Source organism: Calliphora vicina, chromosome 2, assembly GCF_958450345.1.
Source record: "Calliphora vicina chromosome 2, idCalVici1.1, whole genome shotgun sequence".
In the NCBI taxonomy this organism is placed as follows: domain Eukaryota; kingdom Metazoa; phylum Arthropoda; class Insecta; order Diptera; family Calliphoridae; genus Calliphora; species Calliphora vicina.
Window position 1 is genome coordinate 133,152,576 of NC_088781.1, and position 27,852 is coordinate 133,180,427.

A 27,852-nucleotide genomic window follows, 5' to 3' on the forward strand; every position below is an offset into this window, starting at 1 on the left:
TATTTATTTTTTTAATTTTGCTCGATCTTTTATGGTTTTTAAGATATGACGGGCCTATGGAGGTTCAACATTTTTTTTTAAAAAATCATCTATATTGGAGAACAAATTCTAAATAAAATGAAAACTACTTGCTAATAATTATCTCGTCCCTATAAAAATTACATGCTTCCAAAGTTGGAACATGTAAAAAGGGCTGTATTTTTTAAGTTTTTTTCTTTTGTAGAAAAAAATTTTCTTCGGGACTATATAAAATGTTTATATGATCCGAAAAGAGAACTTAATGCTAAAGTGTGCTAGGTAAAATTTGACTCACTTAAGCGGACCTAGCCCCCTACAAACCTGTACAAATTTGGCCAATTTTGAAAAAAAAAAAATTAGGTTTGAGTAAATATTTCTAAAATCGCAAAGAACCGGTCCTCTAAAAAAATTCCATATTTATACAGTCCTATATGTTATTTAAATACATACAAACTTTTGTTTACTACTACAAGGAAAATATTTTGGAACACATTTTCCCCGTTTTAGGAATCTCGGTATTTGAAAATAAAGCAAAACAACAAATAGAATGCCATTGACTTCAAGACACTCAGGTCTATATTAGTTCTGAATTTTGTTACGATATCTTTAACCGTTAAAATTTTACATTAATTTAAATTTATTCCTATAATTTTTTAAAAAAAGGGACAGGAAAAAGCAATTTTTTTGCAAAAAATTTAAACAAAATTAGTTTCGTGGACTCTTAGCTATATTAAGCTAGTATCACCAAGTCTGAATTAGCTGTTGGCTAAAAACTGATGACATCTTTTTTTGAGGGCCCACTGTTATTCACAATCTTTGGAGGGCCATAAAAAAATGGTCATCGCCACGCGAAAACCATTTTATTTCTAAAAAACATTAAACAGAAATGGAATATGGTTCTCTTTTCGGATGAATAGTTCAGTTCTAGTTCAATTCTAGTTCAGTTCTAGTTCAGTTCTAGTTCAGTTCTAGTTCAGGTTCTAGTTCAGTTCTAGTTCTAGTTCAGTTCTAGTTCAGTTCTAGTTCAGTTCTAGTTCAGTTCTAGTTCAGTTCTAGTTCAGTTCTAGTTCAGTTCTAGTTCAGTTCTAGTTCAGTTCTAGTTCAGTTCTAGTTCAGTTCTAGTTCAGTTCTAGTTCAGTTCTAGTTCAGTTCTAGTTCAGTTCTAGTTCAGTTCTAGTTCAGTTCTAGTTCAGTTCTAGTTCAGTTCTAGTTCAGTTCTAGTTCAGTTCTAGTTCAGTTCTAGTTCAGTTCTAGTTCAGTTCTAGTTCAGTTCTAGTTCAGTTCTAGTTCAGTTCTAGTTCAGTTCTAGTTCAGTTCTAGTTCAGTTCTAGTTCAGTTCTAGTTCAGTTCTAGTTCAGTTCTAGTTCAGTTCTAGTTCAGTTCTAGTTCAGTTCTAGTTCAGTTCTAGTTCAGTTCTAGTTCAGTTCTAGTTCAGTTCTAGTTCAGTTCTAGTTCAGTTCTAGTTCAGTTCTAGTTCAGTTCTAGTTCAGTTCTAGTTCAGTTCTAGTTCAGTTCTAGTTCAGTTCTAGTTCAGTTCTAGTTCAGTTCTAGTTCAGTTCTAGTTCAGTTCTAGTTCAGTTCTAGTTCAGTTCTAGTTCAGTTCTAGTTCAGTTCTAGTTCAGGTTCAGTTCTGGTTCAGTTCTAGTTCAGTTCTAGTTCAGTTCTAGTTCAGTTCTAGTTCAGTTCTAGTTCAGTTCTAGTTCAGTTCTAGTTCAGTTCTAGTTCAGTTCTAGTTCAGTTCTAGTTCAGTTCTAGTTCAGTTCTAGTTCAGTTCTAGTTCAGTTCTAGTTCTAGTTCAGTTCTAGTTCAGTTCTAGTTCAGTTCTAGTTCTAGTTCAGTTCTAGTTCAGTTCTAGTTCAGTTCTAGTTCAGTTCTAGTTCAGTTCTAGTTCAGTTCTAGTTCAGTTCTAGTTCAGTTCTAGTTCAGTTCTAGTTCAGTTCTAGTTCAGTTCTAGTTCAGTTCTAGTTCAGTTCTAGTTCAGTTCTAGTTCAGTTCTAGTTCAGTTCTAGTTCTAGTTCAGTTCTAGTTCAGTTCTAGTTCAGTTCTAGTTCAGTTCTAGTTCAGTTCTAGTTCAGTTCTAGTTCAGTTCTAGTTCAGTTCTAGTTCAGTTCTAGTTCAGTTCTAGTTCAGTTCTAGTTCAGTTCTAGTTCAGTTCTAGTTCAGTTCTAGTTCAGTTCTAGTTCAGTTCTAGTTCAGTTCTAGTTCAGTTCTAGTTCAGTTCTAGTTCAGTTCTAGTTCAGTTCTAGTTCAGTTCTAGTTCAGTTCTAGTTCAGTTCTAGTTCAGTTCTAGTTCAGTTCTAGTTCAGTTCTAGTTCAGTTCTAGTTCAGTTCTAGTTCAGTTCTAGTTCAGTTCTAGTTCAGTTCTAGTTGTTTGATAATCCTCAAGGGGTTTTTATTAACAATACTAGGACATACTGAATAAAAAATCCCACAAAATTGTTGCTTAATTTGTAGCAGCAAGTTGTTTAGTAGCGAATACTTGTTAATGAAACTTTATGAACACAATTCAAGTTACTAGTTTTACTTGAATCACTGTGAGAAGCAATATTACTCAATCTGACTGAGTCAGTCACATAAACTTTAGCAAATGCTGGAGACACATAAAATATTTTAAAACATAAAAATTCTGCTAAAGGAAACATTTGTTTAATACTTTATTATATAGAAAGTATTATGTATAATATTCGTAGTTTCTTATACAAATTTCTCAGTAATAAATAATTTTTTACATCAAAAGGCCTCTCCATTTTCACAACTGACATTTAATGACTGATGACAAGCATTTCCTTGTCATTCAAACATATTTTTAAACCTCACTTTGAAAATCTATAGAGTGTTGATAAGTCAACGAAGATTGACATATTTAATCATTCTCAACATTCTTAATGTTTATATGCAGTTTTCTTGAATTTTCAATAAAAACTAACTAAATAGATTAAATGCAGTTTAAATACAAAACTGAGTTTGAGCAATACGGTTTCAAGTTTTAGATACGAACAATTTTATTATTTCATAATTAAGAAACAACTAAAATTGCAAACATTTAATTGCATAAAAAAAATTCATACAAAATGTGGCAAATTCAAAATATAATAATTATGTTAAGCTTCAATATGTTGCTGATTTATGCTGGTGATTCAGCGGAATTATCAGCTCCAAATAATGTATCAAGTGAGTGTGAGTTTGTTGTAATAAAAAAAACATGAATTTAAGTCAAGATGTCAGGTAAAAACTAGGCCTGGCGGCATGACCTTGTGTTATAATATTTAGAGTTAAACATAAAAAAATATATTAAATCCTTGTTTTGAAACAAAAATAATAAAATTCAATAATTATGTGAGAATTCTAAGTGCTTTGAAGTCAATGATAATATTTTCTATAGAAAATTCAGTTGGAGACAAAATTTTCTATAGAAATTTGTGTTGGAGACAAAATTTTCTATAGAAATTTGTGTTGGAGACAAAATTTTCTATAGAAATTTGTGTTGGAGACAAAATTTTCTATAGAAATTTGTGTTGGAGACAAAATTTTCTATAGAAATTTGTGTTGGAGACAAAATTTTCTATAGAAAATTGTGTTGCAGACAAGATTTTCTATAGAAATTTGTGTTGGAGACAAAATTTTCTATAGAAATTTGTGTTGGAGACAAAATTTTCTATAGAAATTTGTGTTGGAGACAAAATTTTCTATAGAAATTTCTGTTGGAGACAAAATTTTCTATAGAAATTTGTGTTGGAGACAAAATTTTCTATAGAAAATTGTGTTGCAGACAAGATTTTCTATAGAAATTTGTGTTGGAGACAAAATTTTCTATAGAAAATTGTGTTGGAGACAAGATTTTCTATAGAAAATTGTGTTGGAGACAAGATTTTCTATAGAAAATTGTGTTGGAGACAAAATTTTCTATAGAAAATTGTGTTGGAGACAAGATTTTCTATAGAAAATTGTGTTGTAGACAAGATTTTCTATAGAAAATTGTGTTGGAGACAAGATTTTCTATAGAAAATTGTGTTGGAGACAAGATTATCTATAGAAAATTGTGTTGGAGACAAGATTTTCTATAGAAAATTGTGTTGGAGACAAGATTTTCTATAGAAAATTGTGTTGAAGACAAAACTTTTCTATAGAAAATTGTGTTGAAGACAAAACTTTTCTATAGAAAATTGTGTTGAAGACAAAACTTTTCTATAGAAAATTGTGTTGAAGACAAAACTTTTCTATAGAAAATTGTGTTGAACACAAAACTTTTCTATAGAAAATTGTGTTGAACACAAAACTTTTCTATAGAAAATTGTGTTGAAGACAAAATTTTTCTATAGAAAATTGTGTTGAAGACAAAATTTTTCTATAGAAAATTGTGTTGAAGACAAAACTTTTCTATAGAAAATTGTGTTGAAGACAAAACTTTTCTATAGAAAATTGTGTTGAAGACAAAACTTTTCTATAGAAAATTGTGTTAAAGACAACACTTTTCTATAGAAAATTGTGTTAAAGACAACACTTTTCTATAGAAAATTGTGTTAAAGACAACATTTTCTATAGAAAATTGTGTTAAAGACAACAAAATAAAACTATTTATTTTTCTTTATTTGTTGACCTGTGTAATAAATAGTTGGCATCACTGCATAACCCCGTTTCATTAGCCGGCCTTTATTATTGTTTACTTTTGGGTGTGAAAATTATTTGCCCTTCTTCTTGCGTGTGAGAGAGAGAGCGAGAGCAAGGGAGAGATAATAAAGGAACAAACATGTTTACTGCGCACTAGAGTTGCCTTATTTTTAGTAAAACCAAGAAAACTTGAGTGCTTTTAAGGTAAATATGGCTGGCGAAAATTTATTCTATTATTTATTATTATTGCACAGCCATTATTTAAATTTGTTGAATTAATTTTAATAGTACTTTGTAATTTATTTAAACAAAACTAGTTATAGTTGTATTTTGCATATTGTACAATATATTAAATTTAATACATACATTTATAATGTATAATTTTATACAAATAATTCAAAATGATTATATAAAATATAGTAGTAGGCAAATAAACTGTATAAAATTAAAATGATAAAATACATATTGCTAATAAATGTAAATTGAAACGTTAAGAAAATGTAGGAATACTTAGTTACAGAAAAATATGTTAATTAAGGAAAATGACCCTGAAAATTACAATAAGTTGTAGGATAAATAAATCAGCTATAATTATAGGCAATTTGAAATAGGCGTAATTTATTTTGTTATATTCAAATAGATTAACAAGTACTACTAAATAAGTATGTAATAAAAACTTATACAATTAAGAAATAACATCTTGATTTATATCGAGCTTTCTCAGAGATTGCACTATACGAGTTGTTATAGACGGAATCTCATTAAACTCAAGATCAATTCAGGGGTAGCGCTAGGCTCCGTTCTTTCTTCTACTATATTTCTTATCTTTCTAAACGACCTTCTTTCTACGTCAAACTTCCAACCCTATCTACTCTTTTGCAGATGACAGCATCATTTGCCATTCATTCAATGAAAGCCTGTCGGATATTGGGGTAATGAGGCAAAACATGAATGATACGCTTAACCAAGATCTTCTTACCATCTCTAAATAAGATTGTGTGAATAGAGTCGATTTTAATGCATGCAAAACTCAATGTTGTATGTTAACAAACAAAGGCACAACAGATCCTGTTGCTTCATCTGTATTTATGGGTGGTGTAAATATTAAGGAATCAGAAGCTCTTGATGTTCTAGGCTTCAAGTGTCGAAAGAAGCATTCAAGTGCATTGGTTTTCTAAAATAGTGATCTCCATACTATTTACACCACTTATATCCAACCCAAAATGGAATACAACACTCATGTGTGGGCCAGTGCTTCGAAGTCTATTTTGGAGTTACTCGATCGTGTACAGCAGAGGACGAAGGTGATCATCGGTGACAGCTCTATTGACACACGGGAACATCGTCGCAATGTGGGTAGTGTTTCACTGTTCTATCGATACTACAATGTAATGTAATCTGCAGAAATTAGGGAACTTGTTCTCGAAACCCGTAGTTTCTTCGACAATTGTTCATCAATTTGTGGTCCATTGGATAGTGGATCGCTCAATACATTACAATGCTGATGTCTTTCCTGTCACTTTCAATAGAGGAAAATTCATATCAAATGTCCACAAACATCCCCCCTCCCATAACCTATTTTCCTAGTTTCAACACAATGCATTGTACGAGTAGGGGTAATCCCATGAGTGCTGCTCCATGAAAAAAAATCTTTGAATATTAAGTCCTTATTATGGGTGTATGACTTAAAAATGTGGGATTTACAATAGATGACGTATCTTTTGAAAACGGTTTTTTTTAATACCTTATATGTCATTTTGAAGGGTACATATATGTCATTTATTCCCACTTAGTCATTGAACATTATAATGTAAACACGAATTGTGTGCCAACAAAGCGTCATATGCGGGAAGTTTTTCTTTACTTATTTAAAAAGTACCGCTGAAGCACATTGATTGCTCTCTAAAGCTTATGGAGAATGTGTTACATCGGTTTTAATGTGCGAGAGATGGTTCAGAAGTAGTTGGTTTGGTTCAGTGACCAAACAATTTTGAAGACCAAGAATTGGAGGGATTACTCCATGAAGATTGTTGTAAAACTCAACAAGAGCTTGCAAAATCATTGGAAGCTACTCGAGCAGCAATTTGGAAACGTTCGCGAGTAGCAGGATTTATCTAAAAGCAGGGAAATTGGGTACCATACGAATTGAAGCCGAGAGACCTTGAAAGACGATTTTGCATGTCCGAAATAATGCTGGAACGCTATAAAAGAAAATCATTTAGGCACCAACGCCATTGCGTTGAAAAATTATTCCATTAAAATAACCCGAAGCTTAAGAGATCGTATGTGAAGGCTCGACACCAAAGCCAAATATCCCCGGCGTTAAGGTAGCTCTCTGTATTTGGTGATAGCAAAAGAGTCCTATATATTATAAGCTGCTGAAATCTAACCAGACCATCACAGGGAACCTGTACCGAATGTTTGAAGCGAGCATTGGCCGAAAAACGCCCAGAATATTCGGCCACATCGTTGCAATACCTGTTAATAACTATTTAGAAAGAAGTGGTTGGCAAGTTTTGCCTTTCCCGCCTTATAGTCAAGATCTTGCCCCACTATTTGTTTTGATCGATGCAGAACGCTCTCACTTTGGAACAGAGTATCCGATATTGCCTTGATTCGTTCTTGGTCTCATAAGATGAGCAATTCTTTTGCCTCGGAAGCCATATGTTGCCAGAAAGATGGAAAAATGTGATAGCCAACAATGGCCAATACTTTGAGTAAATTTATATTGTGCAAATGTTTCAAAATAAAAGCTAAAACTTTGAAAAAATCCAGCATATTTAAGTCGTATATGGGATTCGATAAGAGCCTTTTTAAAGTTTTTTGCGATTTCGATCTTGAAGATGAAGTTTTTTTGATTTTATATGTTCACAATTTTTGTTATTTATGACAAGGGCTACAACTTTGCCTCAGAGAGTAAATCAAAATTCCGAACTGTTTGCAAAATATGAGCCTGAGAAAATATCACTTTTTTGCAAAAATTACACCGAGGCCCCAAATCTTTGGGGGCCCATACAAAAAAAGTGCATGACTTTGGGCAAAACAGGGAGACACGGGTCTTTTTTTTTTGTTGGTCTTTTATCACGTAGTGGTGTCCGTATATGGTTATATTTCCATGACACAAAAAATTACACACAATTCTCAAATGAGTGAATTCAATAGCTTAGCTGTTCTAGGAGACTAGTGATTTAACCTATCATTTAGGGTGACAATCAGTTGCTAGCTACGTTGCTACTTTTTTTTCACACGTGGATGTCTCTTTTGGATTACAATGAGACTGTCTGATAGCTGGTCCAAAGTAGTCAACGCATTGGATTCACATACCGGTTACACAGATTCAATTACCTAACTGGTTACTTTATCAGCTACATATGTATGTATTTAGTTATTTTAAAATGTACCGGTTCAAACGGAATAGTCCGTTAAAAAGACATCCCATAGACAGTCCAATAACTGATTACTTGTAATCAAACCTTTCCCCGACAACTCACAAATAGATTACTTTTGATATGTAAAATAACTACTTTCTAAAGTGCAGCACAAAATAAACGTGTAAAGTGACTACACTCTAGGTTACTTAGAGACACTAAAGTGACGATTTACTTCACGCTAGGTTACACGGTATGTCAGTATACTTAAACAAAAAGAAAATAAACTGTATGAGAACTATATCAATACAATTTAGATTACTTAGAGACACTCATGTAACTATTGACTTCACCCTTGATTACCTGGGATGTATAAAGTAACCAATTAACTTCTCTCTGCACTTCAAAAAGCACATGCGTGTCAAATGACCCGAAATATATCGATTGGAGTTAGCCAAGTGATTAGACATTAGTGACAATTACTGTTTATATGGGATACATTGACTACTCGCTTAACTGCTATAACATTTGAAGTACAAAGGAATTAAGCCTATGCATTAATTCATAATGAATTCATAATAATAATAACTTTAAATGACATTGAAACCATAAAAAGCTAAAAAAAATATATAATAGAAAGAAATCCCACAATTCCCAAAATATTTTAAAAAATTTCCAAAGAGGGGATTTCAATAATTTTGTCTGGCAATCAATTTTAATAACTTTAAATATCATTAAAACTATAAAAAGCATACAAAATTTATAAAAGAAAGAAATCCCACAATTCCCAAAATATTTTCAAAATATTAAACTATTAAAAACTAAAAAAAATTATAATAGAAAGAAATCCCACAATTCCCAAAATTTTCTCAAAAATTTCCAAAATGGGGATGTCAATCATTTTGTCTGGGAATCACTTTTAATAACTTTAAATAGCACTAAAACTATAAAAAGCTTAAAAAAATTATTAAAGAAAGAAATCCAACAATTCCCAAAATATTTTGAAAAATTTCCACAAACCCAGATTTTTTAATTTCTTGTGGAAAAGTGCCAAAATTGCTTTAAAACCATTAAAACTTAAAGAAATTTCAAAATATACATACATACATAATTTAATGAATTCCCATAATTCCCAAAATATTTTTAAAAATTTCCAAAATGGGGATTTCAAAACTTTTTTCCGGGAATCAGTTTTAATAACTTTAATTGACATTAAAACTATTTCAGAATTAAAAAGCATACAATAGAATGAAATCCCACAATTCCCAAAATATTTTCAAAAATTTCCAAAACCCAGAATTTTTAATTTCTTGTGGGAAAGTGCCAACATTGCTTTAAAACATTAAAACTTAAAGAAATTTCAAAATTTACATAATTAAATTAATTCCCACAATTCCGAAAATATTTTAAAAAATTCCCAAAATGGGGATTTCAAAACTTTTTTCCGGGAATCAGTTTTAATAACTTTAATTGACATTAAAATTATTTCAAAATTCAAAAACATACAATAGAAAGAAATCCCACAATTCCCAAAATTTTTTAAAAAATTTCCAAAATGGGGATGTCAATAATTTTGACTGGGAAACTGTTTTAATAACTTTAAATAACATTAAAACTCCAACTGAATTAAAAATCATACAATAGAAAAAAATCCCACAATTCCCAAAATATTTTCAAAAATTTCCAAAATGGGGATTTCAATAATTTTGATTGGGAATCAGTTTTAATAACTTTAAATGACATTGAAACCATAAAAAGATAAAAAAATATATAATAGAAAGAAATCCCACAATTCCCAAAATATTTTCAAAAATTTCCAAAATTTTAAATTACATTAAAACTATAAAAAGCTTAAACAATTTAAAAAAGGAAGAAATCCCACAATTCCCATAATATTTTCAAAAATTTCCAAAAAGGGGATTTCAATAATTTTATCTGGGAATAAGTTTTAATAACTTTACATGACATTAAAACTACAAGGGAATTAAAGGAATGTTTAAGAGATAACTTTTAAATTGATTTCGAAAATGGAATTAAGAAATAATTCTTCATTAGTTTTAGTTTGATTCTAATATTTATAGGTTTTATTTATTTATTTATCATTATTTTCCAATCGTAAATTATTCAACCTTCTTAAGTGTTTAAGTTTAAAGTACTTAAACTTAATAATAATACATTTTAGTATTAAGTATAAATAATCCGTTGAACCAAAAATTAAGACTAATGAACAAACAACCAAATTAACTTTAAACTTAAACAAGATATTTGAATATAATTTCCTTATTTACATTGTTTAACTAATACATAAATACAGAATTGTCAATTAAACAAAAAAAAAGAAGGGTCGATGCACTTGAAAGCTTAAACAAGTTTATAATAGTTTAAACAAATTCAAATTGTTAAAAACACAAACATGATTCGTCACGTTTGAGATCATAGATAAATCAAATAACTAACAAATAAATAAAAATTAAATGTAAACAAATTATAACAAAATAAACAAACAAATAAAAATATATTGAAAACAAAAAAACTTTAAAAATATAGCGAATTTATAAAATATTTTTCTTTGTTCCTTAGCCTTCGTGGACATTCCTACCTGCAATGATAAGGATGCCAATATTAATGATTGTCTGCTCAAGGTTTTTGCCGAAATGATACCACGTTCCAAAGATGGCATACCCGAAATCAATGTACCGCCCATGGATCCCTTTGTCATTAACAAAACCAGCTACATTTTCTCACATCCCATTGTGCAGGGCAAAGTGTCGGTACGCAATCTAAAGCTACATGGCTTAAGCAAAGTGATCACCAAGAGTTTGGACTATAAACGTGAGGGAGATCAGGTGACCTTAAAGGTTAAATCTCATATACCAGAAATGTTTGTGGAGGGCATGTATAGGGCCAAAATAAAAGTGAATGCAGCCAATATATCGTCAAAGGGACCGTTTAATGTGACAATGAGTAAGTTTTTCTTTGTAAAATTAACCAAGGAAAAACTTGATTTTCTTAAACAAATTTTAAAAATTATTTTTAAAAAAAACTCGATCGTTTAAAATTTTTTAAAAATAAAGAAAATTTTTTAAAAATAAAACAAATATTTGAATTTGTTTACTAAAACCATTGAAAAACTCATTTTATTTTCAAATATTATTAGAATAATTTTCATAAAAATTTTCAAAATTTTGTTTTTTTTGAAAAAAAAAAAATTGATAGTTTGAATTGAAATTCTTTATTAATTCCTTTAAAATACATTTTCGTTTTTTAATTTCTCTAGCCAACATCGACGTTGACTTTCACACCACCTCCGAATTGTATGATCGTGATGGCCATCGTTATATGCGTGTTAAAACGTTTAATTTTGATCCCACCCTGGGCAATATGAAGTTTTATGCTGAGGGCTTATTACCCGAACCTTTACTAAGTAAGTTCTTGTCATATTTTTATTAATAATTTAATGGTTAACTATTCTTTACTATTCTTTAGATGATGCCATTATTGAGTTTCTTAATCAAAATTGGCGCACCATTTACAAGTCTTTGATACCCGAAACTCGGGCGGCCTGGGAGCCGGAATTCGTTAAACTGGCTAATGAGTATTTCTCTCATCTTATAGTGGATGCTGTTTTAAAGGAGGATTAATGTAAATTTTGCTATATATACGAAAATAGAGGCAAAATTGTGTTGTAAATAAAAGTTAAAATTAAGTTTTATGATAGTTCTAGGTAAACAGTTGAAGTTTTTTGGAAAAATAAAGTTTCCAGGCAATGTTTTGGTTAAAAATTGTTAAAATAAGATGATAAATTTAAATAATAGTCAGGCGCAAGACCATTGTTGTTGTTAAATATAATTCTATATAAGAAATTTTCATTAAAAAATACTGTTAAAAAGTGACAAAATTTTCTATAGAAAATATGTGCCGTGAAGACACAATATTTTCTATAGAAAATATGTGCCGTGAAGACACAATATTTTCTATAGAAAATATGTGCCGTGAAGACACAATATTTTCTATAGAAAATATGTGCCGTGAAGACACAATATTTTCTATAGAAAATATGTGCCGTGAAGACACAATATTTTCTATAGAAAATATGTGCCGTGAAGACACAATATTTTCTATAGAAAATATGTGCCGTGAAGACACAATATTTTCTATAGAAAATATGTGCCGTGAAGACACAATATTTTCTATAGAAAATATGTGCCGTGAAGACACAATATTTTCTATAGAAAATATGTGCCGTGAAGACACAATATTTTCTATAGAAAATATGTGCCGTGAAGACACAATATTTTCTATAGAAAATATGTGCCGTGAAGACACAATATTTTCTATAGAAAATATGTGCCGTGAAGACACAATATTTTCTATAGAAAATATGTGCCGTGAAGACACAATATTTTCTATAGAAAATATGTGCCGTGAAGACACAATATTTTCTATAGAAAATATGTGCCGTGAAGACACAATATTTTCTATAGAAAATATGTGCCGTGAAGACACAATATTTTCTATAGAAAATATGTGCCGTGAAGACACAATATTTTCTATAGAAAATATGTGCCGTGAAGACACAATATTTTCTATAGAAAATATGTGCCGTGAAGACACAATATTTTCTATAGAAAATATGTGCCGTGAAGACACAATATTTTCTATAGAAAATATGTGCCGTGAAGACACAATATTTTCTATAGAAAATATGTGCCGTGAAGAGACATTATTTTCTATAGAAAATATTGCCGTGAAGACACATTATTTTCTATAGAAAATATTGCCGTGAAGAAACAATATTTTCTATAGAAAATATGTGCCGTGAAGACACAATATTTTCTATAGAAAATATGTGCCGTGAAGACACAATATTTTCTATAGAAAATATGTGCCGTGAAGACACAATATTTTCTATAGAAAATATTGCCGTGAAGAAACAATATTTTCTATAGAAAATATTGCCGTGAAGAAACAATATTTTCAATAGAAAATATTGCCGTGAAGACACAAGATTTTCTATAGAAAATATTGCCGTGAAGACACAAGATTTTCTATAGAAAATATTGCCGTGAAGACACAAGATTTTCTATAGAAAATATTGCCGTGAAGACACAAGATTTTCTATAGAAAATATTGCCGTGAAGACACAAGATTTTCTATAGAAAATATTGCCGTGAAGACACAAGATTTTCTATAGAAAATATTGCCGTGAAGACACAAGATTTTCTATAGAAAATATTGCCGTGAAGACACAAGATTTTCTATAGAAAATATTGCCGTGAAGACACAAGATTTTCTATAGAAAATATTGCCGTGAAGACACAAGATTTTCTATAGAAAATATTGCCGTGAAGACACAAGATTTTCTATAGAAAATATTGCCGTGAAGACACAAGATTTTCTATAGAAAATATTGCCGTGAAGACACAAGATTTTCTATAGAAAATATTGCCGTGAAGACACAAGATTTTCTATAGAAAATATTGCCGTGAAGACACAAGATTTTCTATAGAAAATATTGCCGTGAAGACACAAGATTTTCTATAGAAAATATTGCCGTGAAGACACAAGATTTTCTATAGAAAATATTGCCGTGAAGACACAAGATTTTCTATAGAAAATATTGCCGTGAAGACACAAGATTTTCTATAGAAAATATTGCCGTGATGACACAATATTTTCTATAGAAAATATTGCCGTGATGACACAATATTTTCTATAGAAAATATGTGCCGTGATGACACAATATTTTCTATAGAAAATATGTGCCGTGAAGACACAATATTTTCTATAGAAAATATGTGCCGTGAAGACACAATATTTTCTATAGAAAATATGTGCCGTGAAGACACAATATTTTCTATAGAAAATATGTGCCGTGAAGACACAATATTTTCTATAGAAAATATGTGCCGTGAAGACACAATATTTTCTATAGAAAATATGTGCCGTGAAGACACAATATTTTCTATAGAAAATATGTGCCGTGAAGACACAATATTTTCTATAGAAAATATGTGCCGTGAAGACACAATATTTTCTATAGAAAATATGTGCCGTGAAGACACAATATTTTCTATAGAAAATATGTGCCGTGAAGACACAATATTTTCTATAGAAAATATGTGCCGTGAAGACACAATATTTTCTATAGAAAATATGTGCCGTGAAGACACAATATTTTCTATAGAAAATATTGCCGTGAAGAGACAATATTTTCTATAGAAAATATTGCCGTGAAGAGACATTATTTTCTATAGAAAATATTGCCGTGAAGAAACAATATTTTCTATAGAAAATATTGCCGTGAAGAAACAATATTTTCTATAGAAAATATTGCCGTGAAGAAACAATATTTTCTATAGAAAATATTGCCGTGAAGAAACAATATTTTCTATAGAAAATATTGCCGTGAAGAAACAATATTTTCTATAGAAAATATTGCCGTGAAGAAACAATATTTTCAATAGAAAATATTGCCGTGAAGACACAAGATTTTCTATAGAAAATATTGCCGTGAAGACACAAGATTTTCTATAGAAAATATTGCCGTGAAGACACAAGATTTTCTATAGAAAATATTGCCGTGAAGACACAAGATTTTCTATAGAAAATATTGCCGTGAAGACACAAGATTTTCTATAGAAAATATTGCCGTGAAGACACAAGATTTTCTATAGAAAATATTGCCGTGAAGACACAAGATTTTCTATAGAAAATATTGCCGTGAAGACACAAGATTTTCTATAGAAAATATTGCCGTGAAGACACAAGATTTTCTATAGAAAATATTGCCGTGAAGACACAAGATTTTCTATAGAAAATATTGCCGTGAAGACACAAGATTTTCTATAGAAAATATTGCCGTGAAGACACAAGATTTTCTATAGAAAATATTGCCGTGAAGACACAAGATTTTCTATAGAAAATATTGCCGTGAAGACACAAGATTTTCTATAGAAAATATTGCCGTGAAGACACAAGATTTTCTATAGAAAATATTGCCGTGAAGACACAAGATTTTCTATAGAAAATATTGCCGTGAAGACACAAGATTTTCTATAGAAAATATTGCCGTGAAGACACAAGATTTTCTATAGAAAATATTGCCGTGAAGACACAAGATTTTCTATAGAAAATATTGCCGTGAAGACACAAGATTTTCTATAGAAAATATTGCCGTGAAGACACAAGATTTTCTATAGAAAATATTGCCGTGAAGACACAAGATTTTCTATAGAAAATATTGCCGTGAAGACACAAGATTTTCTATAGAAAATATTGCCGTGAAGACACAAGATTTTCTATAGAAAATATTGCCGTGAAGACACAAGATTTTCTATAGAAAATATTGCCGTGAAGACACAAGATTTTCTATAGAAAATATTGCCGTGAAGACACAAGATTTTCTATAGAAAATATTGCCGTGAAGACACAAGATTTTCTATAGAAAATATTGCCGTGAAGACACAAGATTTTCTATAGAAAATATTGCCGTGAAGACACAAGATTTTCTATAGAAAATATTGCCGTGAAGACACAAGATTTTCTATAGAAAATATTGCCGTGAAGACACAAGATTTTCTATAGAAAATATTGCAGTGATGACACAATATTTTCTATAGAAAATATTGCCGTGATGACACAATATTTTCTATAGAAAATATTGCCGTGATGACACAATATTTTCTATAGAAAATATTGCCGTGATGACACAATATTTTCTATAGAAAATATTGCCGTGATGACACAATATTTTCTATAGAAAATATTGCCGTGAAGACACAATATTTTCTATAGAAAATACTGCTGTAAAGACAAACTATTTTCTATTGCACAATACTACTGTTAAAACACTTTATTTTCTATAGAAAATATACTTTTAAAATAACACACACCATTTTCTATGGAAACAATATACTCTTGTACTAACTGTTGGCAACACTGTATAAAAACCTCAGCACTTGTTATTGTTTACATTTGGCTGGAATAATTGTTCTCCCTTCTTGATGTGAGAGAGAACAAAGGAAAATGTTTATAAGCATGCAGAAAACCGTTACATTGGTCAGCCATTGTTATTGTTTACATTTGGGTGGAATTTATGGCTCTCCCTCCCTTGTTTGAGTGAGAGAGAACAAAGGGAAATTTTCGTAAACATGAAAAACACTCTACATTGGTCAGCCATTGTTATTGGAATTTATTGCCCTTCTTGCATAACCCCAAGTCTTAACAAGCCATCGTTTTGCTAGCACAATAACAAAATGTTTGCAGAATTACAAACACAAATCTGTTCTTGTTCTTCTGTGTGGGGAAAACATGTGATGTTCTTCTTCATAGTTTTCATTGTTAATTTTTATAAAATGGCGGTCTTTTTGTGTGAAAATTACATTTTATGTCAGACATAGAAAAATTGTTCTGACAATAAGGAATAATCGTAAAAAAGTGACTGTAGACATTCATAACATTTTTATGAATGAAAATAACAGTGTTAGGTGAATTCTCTACGAGATGTTAAAATTTTCCTAATTAATTTGCGACGTAAAAAACAAAAGGTAGACAGACATGTTATATGTCAGTGGTTAGGGGATTTTGTCTACTTTTCAAATATATACATAACTTTTGACAATTAAAAAATTCATGGAATACTTTGTTGAAATATAAAAAAAACTCAATAAAAAATGCAATTCCCTGAAAAGTTTTGAAAAATCCAAAAAATGGGATTAATTACATAATAATTAATAACATATGTATGTGTTTCGCCATCTAAAATGGGTTACTATATTTTGATATCGATTATACAATTTTGAGAATTTTTGCCCTAAAGTTGAATTTTACATAAATAATAGGGGTTTTATGGATGTAACTGGCCCCCTCGTTATCAACAATTTTCAAAAAATGTAGTGCAAAGTTAGCTTTTCATAATGTATAAATTGCTAATACATCTTCTTAGACATTTTTTAGATAACTTAAAAAGAAAAAAAGTACTTTTTTCCCAAAAAAAAAAAAACTAGCGAAAAATCACATTTTTTAAATTTAAATGCTGATAATTTTTAAACAATTCTTTTTTTAGTTGACACAAACACTTGTTGTTAGTTCAATAAATTAAAAATGTAGAAATATCGGGAATTAGTTGGTACCACTGTTATCAAAAAACTGGAGTAGGGTTTGTAAAAATGTTGAAAATATTATTTTTAATATTTCCTAAGCTATAAGAGATAATTGTAGTGCTTGGCAGGATTACTAAGTCATTAATATAGATAATATGGATATCTAATGATAGATATTTCAAAGGCCTTTGCAACGACGTATATAAGACCATAGTAAGTTGGACATACAATGGGTCAAAATCGGGAAAAAATATTTTTTAACCCGAATTTTTTTTTCATCAAAATTTTTTTTTTTGTCATAAATTCATTTTCCCAAAAAGTTAATTAAAGAAATTTAAAAAAAAAATTTTGAAAAAACTTTTTTTAAAAAAAATTAAAAAACAATTTGGAAAAAAATTTTTTTTTTTTTAAATTTTAAAACATTAAAAAAAATTTTGATTTTGCTTAAATAAAAATATTTAAAAAAAAATATTTTTAAGTATAATTTGGTGAAGGGTATATAAGATTCGGCACAGCCGAATATAGCACTCTTACTTGTTTTCTATACCACTGTGCGGCGTTCACTGTTTTTACGGTGAGACTCATTTCTGATTTAATGGGTACTTCAATGTCGCAGCACTTGCGACTTTGGACATTATGCACGAGCGATTTGAGGTGATGTGAAGTGGCCACCGATATCGTGTGATTTGACGCCGTTAGACTATTTCTTGCGAGCTTTTCTTAAGTCGTGAATAACCCACAAACCACAGCAGCCCCCAATCCATGCCATTGGTCAAATTCAGCCTGATTTATCAGAGTCCTGAAAAATTGGACATTTCAGATACGCGTCACGATGCATTTACAAAGAGTGACTGTTTGGTGCGGCCTAATCGGGCCGTACTTCTTCGAAAATGAGGTCGGCCAAGCAGTTACTGTGAATGGTGTTCGCTATTGCGAGATGATAACAGACTTCTTGTGGCTAGAAATTGAGGATATGGACCTGGACGATAAGTGGTTACAACAGGATGTTGCCAATTGCCACACAGTCAACGAAACAATGACTCTTTTGAGCTAGAAATTCAATGGTGTTCATTAGCCACCACGATCTTGTGATTTAATACCGTTGGACTTCTTTCTTTGGGGATATTTAAAAGAAAAAGTGCACGTCCAAAAGCCAAGAACAATTCAAAAGCAAAAGGATGACATAATTCGTCACATTAACGACATTGAACCACAATTATGCCTTACAGTTATTCAAAATAAGGACCAGCTGATAGAGTTATGCCACCGAAGCCGTGGCAAGCATTTGACCGATATTTTGTTTCACACGTAATTGTCATAGATCCTTCCATCATAATAAACAAATATCAAGATAATTCTCTAAAAAATTTTGTTATATTTAAATTAACATCGTGCGTTTTGGTTGGACCAACCTTTACTTATTTTCCATTTTATTTTCCATTGTTTCATTGCTAAATTCTGTTTCTTATTCTTAGTCATTTACAGTTATTGTTTACATTTTTTGGGAGAGGCTTTATTTTCTCAAAGAACCACATAATTGCTCTCTGTATTTATTTAGATGTAAAGAAGGAGTCAATTGCAAGCTTGTTGCATTGGTTGCCTTTCACTGTTATTGTTTACATCTTTTGTGGGGGTGGTGGGTGGTGTTGTACAGCAATTGCTCAGAGAATTTTATTGCTCTCTGCAATTAGGATGTAGTAAAGAAGAAGCAGCTTTTATTTAACCAGTAATGCCAACTATTTATGATAAGCATTACCTGCAAATGCAAAACATAATGAATATTGATTTCAAATGAGATATTTAATGAATCATTAAAGCTAAATTTATCCAGAAGTTTAATATTTTAAATGTTTACGATTTTTATATAATTCGGAGACCTTCTCTTTTAATTTGTATCATATATCATGCTACAATTTATTTAAATGAGTAAATTTATAAATAATTTAGTTGTTTTGCTAATAATTATAAATATTTATGTATTTATATGCAGAAAAATGTCTCAATTCAACTTAGCAAACTTATTAAAACTGGTTTTATTGACATTGACCAATATTCTTTAGAGAGTCCAAATTCAGGTGCATATCTTTAAACATTGAACTCTAACCATGGCAGCATTAGAAGCAGAGACGTAGCTTGAAATTGTTGATTGTTTTTAATACATATTGATTTTTAAACTGATTAAACGTAATGTCATACAAAAATTTAAAAGTATTTTTTCTTAGCAATGCCACTGATATGATTGTTTAATAATTTTTCAAAAGCTAACAAAAATTGCATTATTTTAAATTATTTATAAACAAAAAACAAGTTTTTTTTTTCTTTTAATATTTAATTGTTGAAAATGCACACAATAAATTTTGATTTTAAGAAAATTGTTTAGAACAGAAAAATCTGTTAAAGGCCAAACAGTTGTGAAATGAACGTTGAAGGCTTAAGTTGCAAATAAACGAAATAAAAATCGAAAAAAATAATCATAGAAAAATGTTAATTGTTAAATGTGTTTTAGTGATTTTAATAAGTTTTGTTTTAAAGGATATTAAAAGTGAAGAATTATTAAATACTACAACAAACAAAGAACAAACTTCATCTACTGAAGCCAGCTTAAACACTCCAAATGATTTGATATCTTTAACTTTAGATACTTTAGCAACAACCTCTAATGATGCCTCTAACTCAGCGTCCCTGAAAAAGGATTTAAATTCCTTTAACTTAGAAAATCTAATAACAACTCCAATTACACCTTTGGAGTCAACAGCCTCAGTATTAAATGATTTGCAGGATAATGAAACCACTCCTAGCTGGGAGCTAATATATCCCGAACAAAACTCCTCAACATCTTCAAATACTCCTTTCTCTACCACCTCCACCACAGAAACTTCTCCAGCTAATTTGCCCAAATATTTTAAAGGTTTGTTATTTATAATTTTGTAATTTCAATTTATTTCTAATTAGTTAATAGATTTTGTTATTCCATTTTATTATATTTGTGTTTTAATTATGGAAACTTTTAAAACAAAAGATCCCAAATAATTTGTTTGTTTGTTTGTTTTTTTCTTGCCAAGCAATTAATTATTTTCTTGAACTGTAACTCAATTTTATGTAATATTTTTTGTCTTATTTATTTGTTTGTAGAGTGTTTTCAGTACGTGACGACCTTGAAAAATAAAACAACTGAATTTTTTTTGGATATTTTGTAATCATTCAAGATTTTTAAGGCGTTCTGGCTAAGATTTTTGTTGGAAACATTAAAAAAAAATATAAATCTTCAGTTATTGTTAAGCGGGTCATAATAAATGTCACTCAAATACTTTTAATGTTTAATTTAATGGCTACGGTCGAATTGTTGACACCCTTCAGTTATTATGGAGAGTGTAGCAAGACATATAATGAGAAAGATCTTGATATATTTTTGAAAATAAGGTTAAATATTGGTTTAATTATTATTGTAAAAAAATGCTAAACTTTGGTCCAAAAACTTTCAACAAATTGCTGGGATAAATTGAAAAATCTTTTAAAATTGGTTAAAATGTGTAAAATTTAAAATTTTAATTTTAGCACTGAAATGTTTTTAAAAAAGTACTTAATGAAAATCTGGGTACAAAAAGCTGTTAAAAAGTACTAAAGGTACACGAAGGATTTTTGGTACTAATTGATCCACGATTGATTTTTGGTACTAAATGATCTATAATTAATTTTGGTACTAAATAATCTATGATTGATTTTGGTACTAAATTATTCACGATGGATTTTTGGTACTAAATTATCTCGATTGATTTTGGTACTAAATTATTCACGATGGATTTTTGGTACTAAATTATTCACGATTGATTTTTGGTACTAAATTATTCCCGATTGATTTTTGGTACTAAATTATTCACGATGGATTTTGGAACTAAATGGTCCACGATGGATTTTGGTACTAAATTATTCACGATTAATTTTTGGTACTAAATTATTAACAATTGATTTTTGGTACTAAATGGTCCACGATGGATTTTGATACTAAATGATCCTCGATTGATTTTGGTTCTAAATTATTCACGATGGATTTTTGGTACTAAATGGTCCACGATGGATTTTGGTACTAAAAGGTCCACGATGGATTTTGGTACTAAATGATCCTCTATTGATTTTGGTACTAAATGATCCACGATTAATTTTTGGTACTAAAATCCACGGTTGAGTTTTGGTACTAAATGATTCACGATTGAATTTTGGTACTAAATGATCCACGATTGATTTTTGATACTAAATGATCCACGAAAGATTTTTGGTACTAAATTATCCAAGATTGATTTTTGGTACTAAATGATCCACGATTGATTTTTGGTACTAAATAACCCCCGATTGATTTTTGGTACTAAATGATCCACGATTGATTTGTGGTACTAAATGATCCACAATTGATTTTTGATACTAAATGATCTACGATTGATTTTTGGTACTAAATGATCCACGATTGAGTTTTGGTACTAAATGATTCAAGACTTATTTATGTTACTAAATGATCCACGATTGATTTGTTGCCAACATTTTGGTACTAAATAATCCACGATTGATTTGTGGCCAACATTTTGGTACTAAATAATCCACGATTGATTTGTGGCCAACATTTTGGTACTAAATAATCCAGGATTGATTTGTGGCCAACATTTTGGTACTAAATAATCCAGGATTGATTTGTGGCCAACATTTTGGTACTAAATAATCCAGGATTGATTTGTGGCCAACATTTTGGTACTAAATAATCCAGGATTGATTTGTTGCCAACATTTTGGTACTAAATAATCCACGATTAATTTGTGGCCAACATTTTGGTACTAAATAATCCACGATTGATTTGTGGCCAACATTTTGGTACTAAATAATCCACGATTGATTTGTGGCCAACATTTTGGTACTAAATAATCCACGATTGATTTTTGGCCAACATTTTGATACTAAATGATCCACGATTGATTTGTGGCCAACATTTTGGTACTAAATAATCCACGATTGATTTGAGGCCAACAATTTGATACTAAATGATCCACGATTAATTTTTTAAAAAAAAACATGTTGGTACTAAATGATCCACGATCGATTAGAGGCCAACTTTTTGGTACTAAATGATCCACGATCGATTAGACGCCAACTTTTTGGTACTAAATGATCCACGATCGATTAGAGGCCAACTTTTTGGTACTAAATGATCCACGATTTATTTGTGGACAACATTTTGCTACTAAATGATCCACGATTAATTTTTTAAAAAAACATGTTGGTACTAAATTATCCACGATTGATTTGAGGCCAACATTTTGGTACTAAATGATCCAAGATTGATTAGAGGCCAACTTTTTGGTACTAAATGATCCACGATTGATTTGTGGCCAACATTTTGGTACTAAATGATCCACGATTGATTTGTGGCCTACATTTTGGTACTAAATAATCCACGATTGATTTGAGGCCAACATTTTGGTACTAAATGATCCACGATTGATTTTTGAAAAAAAATGTTGGTACTAAATGATCCACGATTGATTAGAGGCCAACATTTTGGTACTAAATGATCCACGATTGATTTGTGGCCAACATTTTGGTTCTAAATGATCCGCGATTGATTTGTGGCCAACATTTTGGTTCTAAATGATCCACAATTGATTTTTGAAAAACTATTTTGGTACTAAATGATTCATGATTGAAGATTGATTTGTGGACAACATTTTTGTACTAAATGATCCATGATTGTAGTAGTAAAGAAGAAGAAGGATTTAAATTAACTCTTTTTCCGAGTTCTATTTCTGTTTTTGTTACATTTACAATCATGAATGTAATAGACCTTTTTCTTGAAGTTATAGTGGGTGTTTAGAAAATATTTACTAAAATATAATTGCTTTCCATTTAAACTGCCAACCATTTAACAATCTTATCTTTTTAATCATTAAGAAATCATAAACTGTGCAAATTAATTTATTAAATAATTTAAATAGAGGCAATTAAACCAAATAATTATTTTGTTTATTTTTGTTTTCCTCCTTTTAGTGGATGACGTTACAAATTGCCAAAAATACTTTGGCACCTGCCTTAAACAAGTTCTCTCCAGTGTGCTGCCCAAACTAAAGGATGGCAGTAAGGCTCTACACATACCCTCCTTGGATCCCATTTATTTCAACTCTACCGCCTTCCAATACAATAGTGGTCCCTTTACCGGCTTTATAACCATAAGATATGCCCATATTTATGGTTTTACTAGTATGCAATTTAAAAAAGTCGACTTCAATAAGCAGGGTAACAAATTTAAGGCACGCTTTTCAATGCTGATACCCAAAATGTTTGCCATTGGTTCCTATAAGGGGGATATGCATGTGAATAATGTTAGGGTAAGACCAAGGGGAGAGTTTAATGTTACGATGTCTGGTTTGGGTGTGGACATGTTGGCCTTAGGTGCTGTGATACAAAAGAATGACCATACTTTTCTGCGTTTAACCAAAAGTAATGCCACCACAACTTTGAAGGAGTCGAAAATTAATGCCACGGGCATTTTTCCTGATCAGAGATTGAGTAAGTGTTAAGATTTTATTTTAAATTTGGGTTAATTTTAAAAAATAATTATTTGTTTCTTTCTAGATGACATTGTGGTTAATGTGGCTAATCAATATTGGCGTGACCTGTTTAATATTGTTTTGCCAGAGACCCGCAACAACTGGCTACCCATTGTAACAGATGCTTTAAATGGGGCCTTGGCCATGGTGCCTTTCGATTTTTTAAAGTAACACTTAAATAAATATAAGTTATGTTCATTCATTTTTGTATCCATTGTGCATTTTAAACAATGTTTTTTGCATTTCATTTGAATTTAATAAATAAAAATTATTTATGAAGAATTTTTTCACAATTTTAACACAAATTTTTTGTTATGAACATAGAGCAGATCTGTTTAAAACTTGGAATATTAAAAGAGGATTTTTAGAAAATATATCTGGTACTAAATAATCCACGAATGATTTTGGCAACACATTTTGGTAAATGATCCACGACTGATTTTGGTACTAAAAGATCCTTTATTGATTTTGGTACTAAATGACCCTCAATTGATTTTGGTACTAAATGATCCTCGTTTGATTTTTTTAATAAATTATCATCTATTGATTATGGTACTAAATGATCCTCGATTGATGTTGGTACTAAATGATCCTCGATTGATTTTTTTTAATAAATTATCGTCTATTGATTATGGTACTAAATGATCCTCGATTGATGTTGGTACTAAATGATCCTCGATTGATTTTGGTACTAACTGATAATTGATTGATTTTGGTACTAAATGATCCACGATTGATTTTGGTACTAAATGATACACGATAGATTGTGGTACCAAATGATCCTCAATTGATTTTGGTACTAAATGATCCTCGATTGATTTTTTTACTAAATGATCCTCTATTGATGTTGGTACTAAATGATCCTAGACTGATGTTGGTACTAAATGATCCACGATTGATTTTGGTACTAAATGATCCACGATTGATTTTGGTACTAAATGATCCACGATTGATTTTTGTACTAAATGATCCTTGATTGATTTTGTTACTAAATTATCCTCGATTGATTTTGGTACTAAATGATCCTCGATTGATTTTTTTACTAAATGATCCTCTATTGATTATGGTACTAAATAATCCACGATTGATTTTTGTACTAAATGATCCTTGATTGATTTTGTTACTAAATTATCCTCGATTGATTTTGGTACTAAATGATCCACGATTGATTTTGGTACTAAATGATCCACGATTGATTTTGGTACTAAATGATCCACGATTGATTTTTGTACTAAATGATCCTTGATTGATTTTGGTATTAAATGATCCACGATTGATTTGGGTACTAAATGATACACGATTGATTTTGGTACCAAATTATCCTCAATTGATTTTGGTACTAAATGATCCTCGATTGATTTTTTTTACTAAATGATCCTCTATTGATTATGGTACTTAATGTTCCTCGATTGATGTTGGTACTAAATGATCCACGATTGATTTTGGTACTAAATGATCCTCTATTGATTTTGGTACTAAATGATCCTTGATTGATTTTGGTACTAAATGATCCACGATTGATTTTTTTACTAAATGATCCTCTATTGATTATGGTACTTAATGTTCCTCGATTGATGTTGGTACTAAATGATCCACGATTGATTTTGGTACTAAATGATCCTCTATTGATTTTGGTACTAAATGATCCTTGATTGATTTTAGTACTAAATGATCCACGATTGATTTTGGTATTAAATGATTTGGGTACTAAATGATCCACGATTGATTTTGGTACCAAATGATCCTCAATTGATATTGGTACTAAATGATCCTCGATTGATTTTTTTGCTAAATGATCCTCTATTGATTATGGTACTAAATAATCCACGATTGATTTTTGGTACTAAATGATCCTCGATTGATTTTTGTACTAACTGATCATTGATTGATTTTGGTACTAAATGATCCACGATTGATTTTGGTACTAAATGATGCACGACTCATTTTCGTACTAAATGATCCACGATTGATTTTGGTACTAAATGATCCTTGATTGATTTTGGTACTGAATGATCCTCGATTGATTTTTTTACTAAATGATCCGCGATTGATTTTGGTACTAAATGATCCTAGATTGATGTTGGTACTAAATGATCAACGAGTGATTTTTTTTATTTGGCAAAAAATTCTGGTACTAAATGAATATCGGGTTTTGGATATTTTGATTATTTCCAATAAATTTTTAAATTTTAACACTAACAAAACCAATTTGGTTTTATAGTTTGTGTTCTGAGGGAACTATTAAACATCAGAAAATTTGTTTACAATATTCACTCTCAAATTTATTCTACTTAAAACTCCAAATGAATCTAAAATTTTTAGTACCAAATTGATTTGATTACATAAAACATAAAATTCCAAAAGAACATTGAAATCTTCTTTAATTTTCAGCAAACACAGACAATATCTGTCATTTTGCATGTCTTTTTTAAATAATTTTTACTTTAGATTACTATTTGATTGAACTTAGTTGGCATCACTGCAAAAGCCTGTTACATCCGTTAACTTTCATTGTTATTGTTTACATTTTTGTGGAGTGGGGGTTTTATTTTCTCCGAGAACAACATAATTGCTCTCTGTTATTAAACAGTAGTAAAGATAAAGGAGTCAATTGAAAGGCTGTTACATTGGTAGACTTTCACTGTTATTGTTTACATTGTTTACATTGTTTTGGGATGTACATTTTCTCAGAGAAGATTACTGCTCTCTGTTAGGGTGCATTAGTAAATAAGAAGAAGGATTTAAATAAATATTTTAATGTAAACATTTGCCATTCTGTTTCCGATTTCTTGTATGTTCTGTTTTTTACGGGATTATTAAGAAGTACAATTTTAATTAAAATTTATAGTTATACTGATAATTTTGTAATATTTCATAAATATTTTATTTTATTTATTTTCCCCATTTGTTTATTTCAATTTATGATTCCGTTTTATTTATTTTTTACTTTACAATTATGACGTTTTAAATCATCTTGTTAAAAACATATATTTCATAGAATTGCTTATTTTTTATCACCAACTCCAGACACTAAAACTGAAATTCAAGGTTAAACGTGCTCAAAATATTCAATTCAAAATCTTTTATAAAATAAATACATGTTAAATTATCTCAGGTGGGGTAAACGTTTAGAAAATATTAATTGAAATTTTACAAAGATTCTAGTGATATTAACAATTAAATTAAAATAAAATTTAAAAAAAATAAACAAACTTAATTGTTTTCTTCTAAAAGCTGTAAGTCATATAGACTAGCTAAAAACTGTTTGTAATTGTAATAGATTTTTTTTGTTTAACTGCAAAATACCTCATTAATATGCCTCAAAGGTAATAAGTAATTAGATTTATTATAACATGTAAGTAAAAAAAACAAAAATAGATAAAATCTTTTAAGCTGTAAATATTAAAATGCATTGACCAATATACTACCAACCAACCTTAATTTTTTTTTTATTTTTGTTTCCCTTAATAGCTATAAATTAACCGTTATTGTTGAACATTAAATTTTATTTGAAAATATTACGAGTTGATGGAGGCACCATAAAGAAGATAAGATTTTGTAAATTTAAAATTTTGTCTTACAAAATGTGTAATGTTTACAAATATTTAATATTTTTTCATATTAAAGTATTAAGGGCTAATAGGAGAGATATTTTGATTTAATATTAATATTGCAGAAATTCCGATAAACTGGAAGTTTAACTCTATTAAATTGTATTTGAACAACTACTTAGTTTTTTTATTTTTTCCTCTTTAATTTTTATTCAGTTTTATTTATATAAAATTTTGTTTTATTGCTGTATTTTACTTTTATTTGTCTGCTGATTTATTTATTTGCATTGTATTACACAGTTTTATTTAATTTAAATATTTACACCCACATTGTTAAGTTACTTATTTTTTCAAAATTCAAGGTTACAGAATTTCGCAAAAAAATGTTTTTTAAAAAAAAGCGGTAATCATAGCAAAAATATTAAAAGATTTTAAGAAAATAACAATTCGATTTTGATTTATTTAAGAAAAATTTACAAACTTTTTTTTTTCTTATTTTTAAACTTTATCGTAAATTTTTCATTTACTTATAATATCAATAATGAAATGTTTTAAATAGCATATGAAAGCTAAAAGAAAATACAAATTTCGGTTTTTATTTAATTAAGAAAAATTT

General features: G+C 29.8%; 2 protein-coding genes across 2 annotated transcripts; both read left to right on the plus strand.

The window, feature by feature from the left end:
* Positions 1-2,986: 2,986 nt before the first annotated feature.
* Positions 2,987-11,748, plus strand: LOC135952445 (uncharacterized). Its single transcript, XM_065502388.1, has 4 exons — positions 2,987-3,189; positions 10,575-10,958; positions 11,272-11,418; positions 11,481-11,748. Exons 1-4 carry the CDS (start codon positions 3,090-3,092, stop codon positions 11,633-11,635), a joined length of 786 nt encoding a protein of 261 aa, XP_065358460.1. The 5' UTR covers positions 2,987-3,089; the 3' UTR covers positions 11,636-11,748.
* A 7,831-nt stretch (positions 11,749-19,579) lies between these two features.
* LOC135950889 (uncharacterized) lies at positions 19,580-23,967 on the plus strand. The gene is made up of 3 exons (XM_065500414.1): positions 19,580-20,006; positions 23,126-23,644; positions 23,711-23,967. Exons 1-3 carry the CDS (start codon positions 19,580-19,582, stop codon positions 23,854-23,856), a joined length of 1,092 nt encoding a protein of 363 aa, XP_065356486.1. The 3' UTR covers positions 23,857-23,967.
* Positions 23,968-27,852: the final 3,885 nt, after the last annotated feature.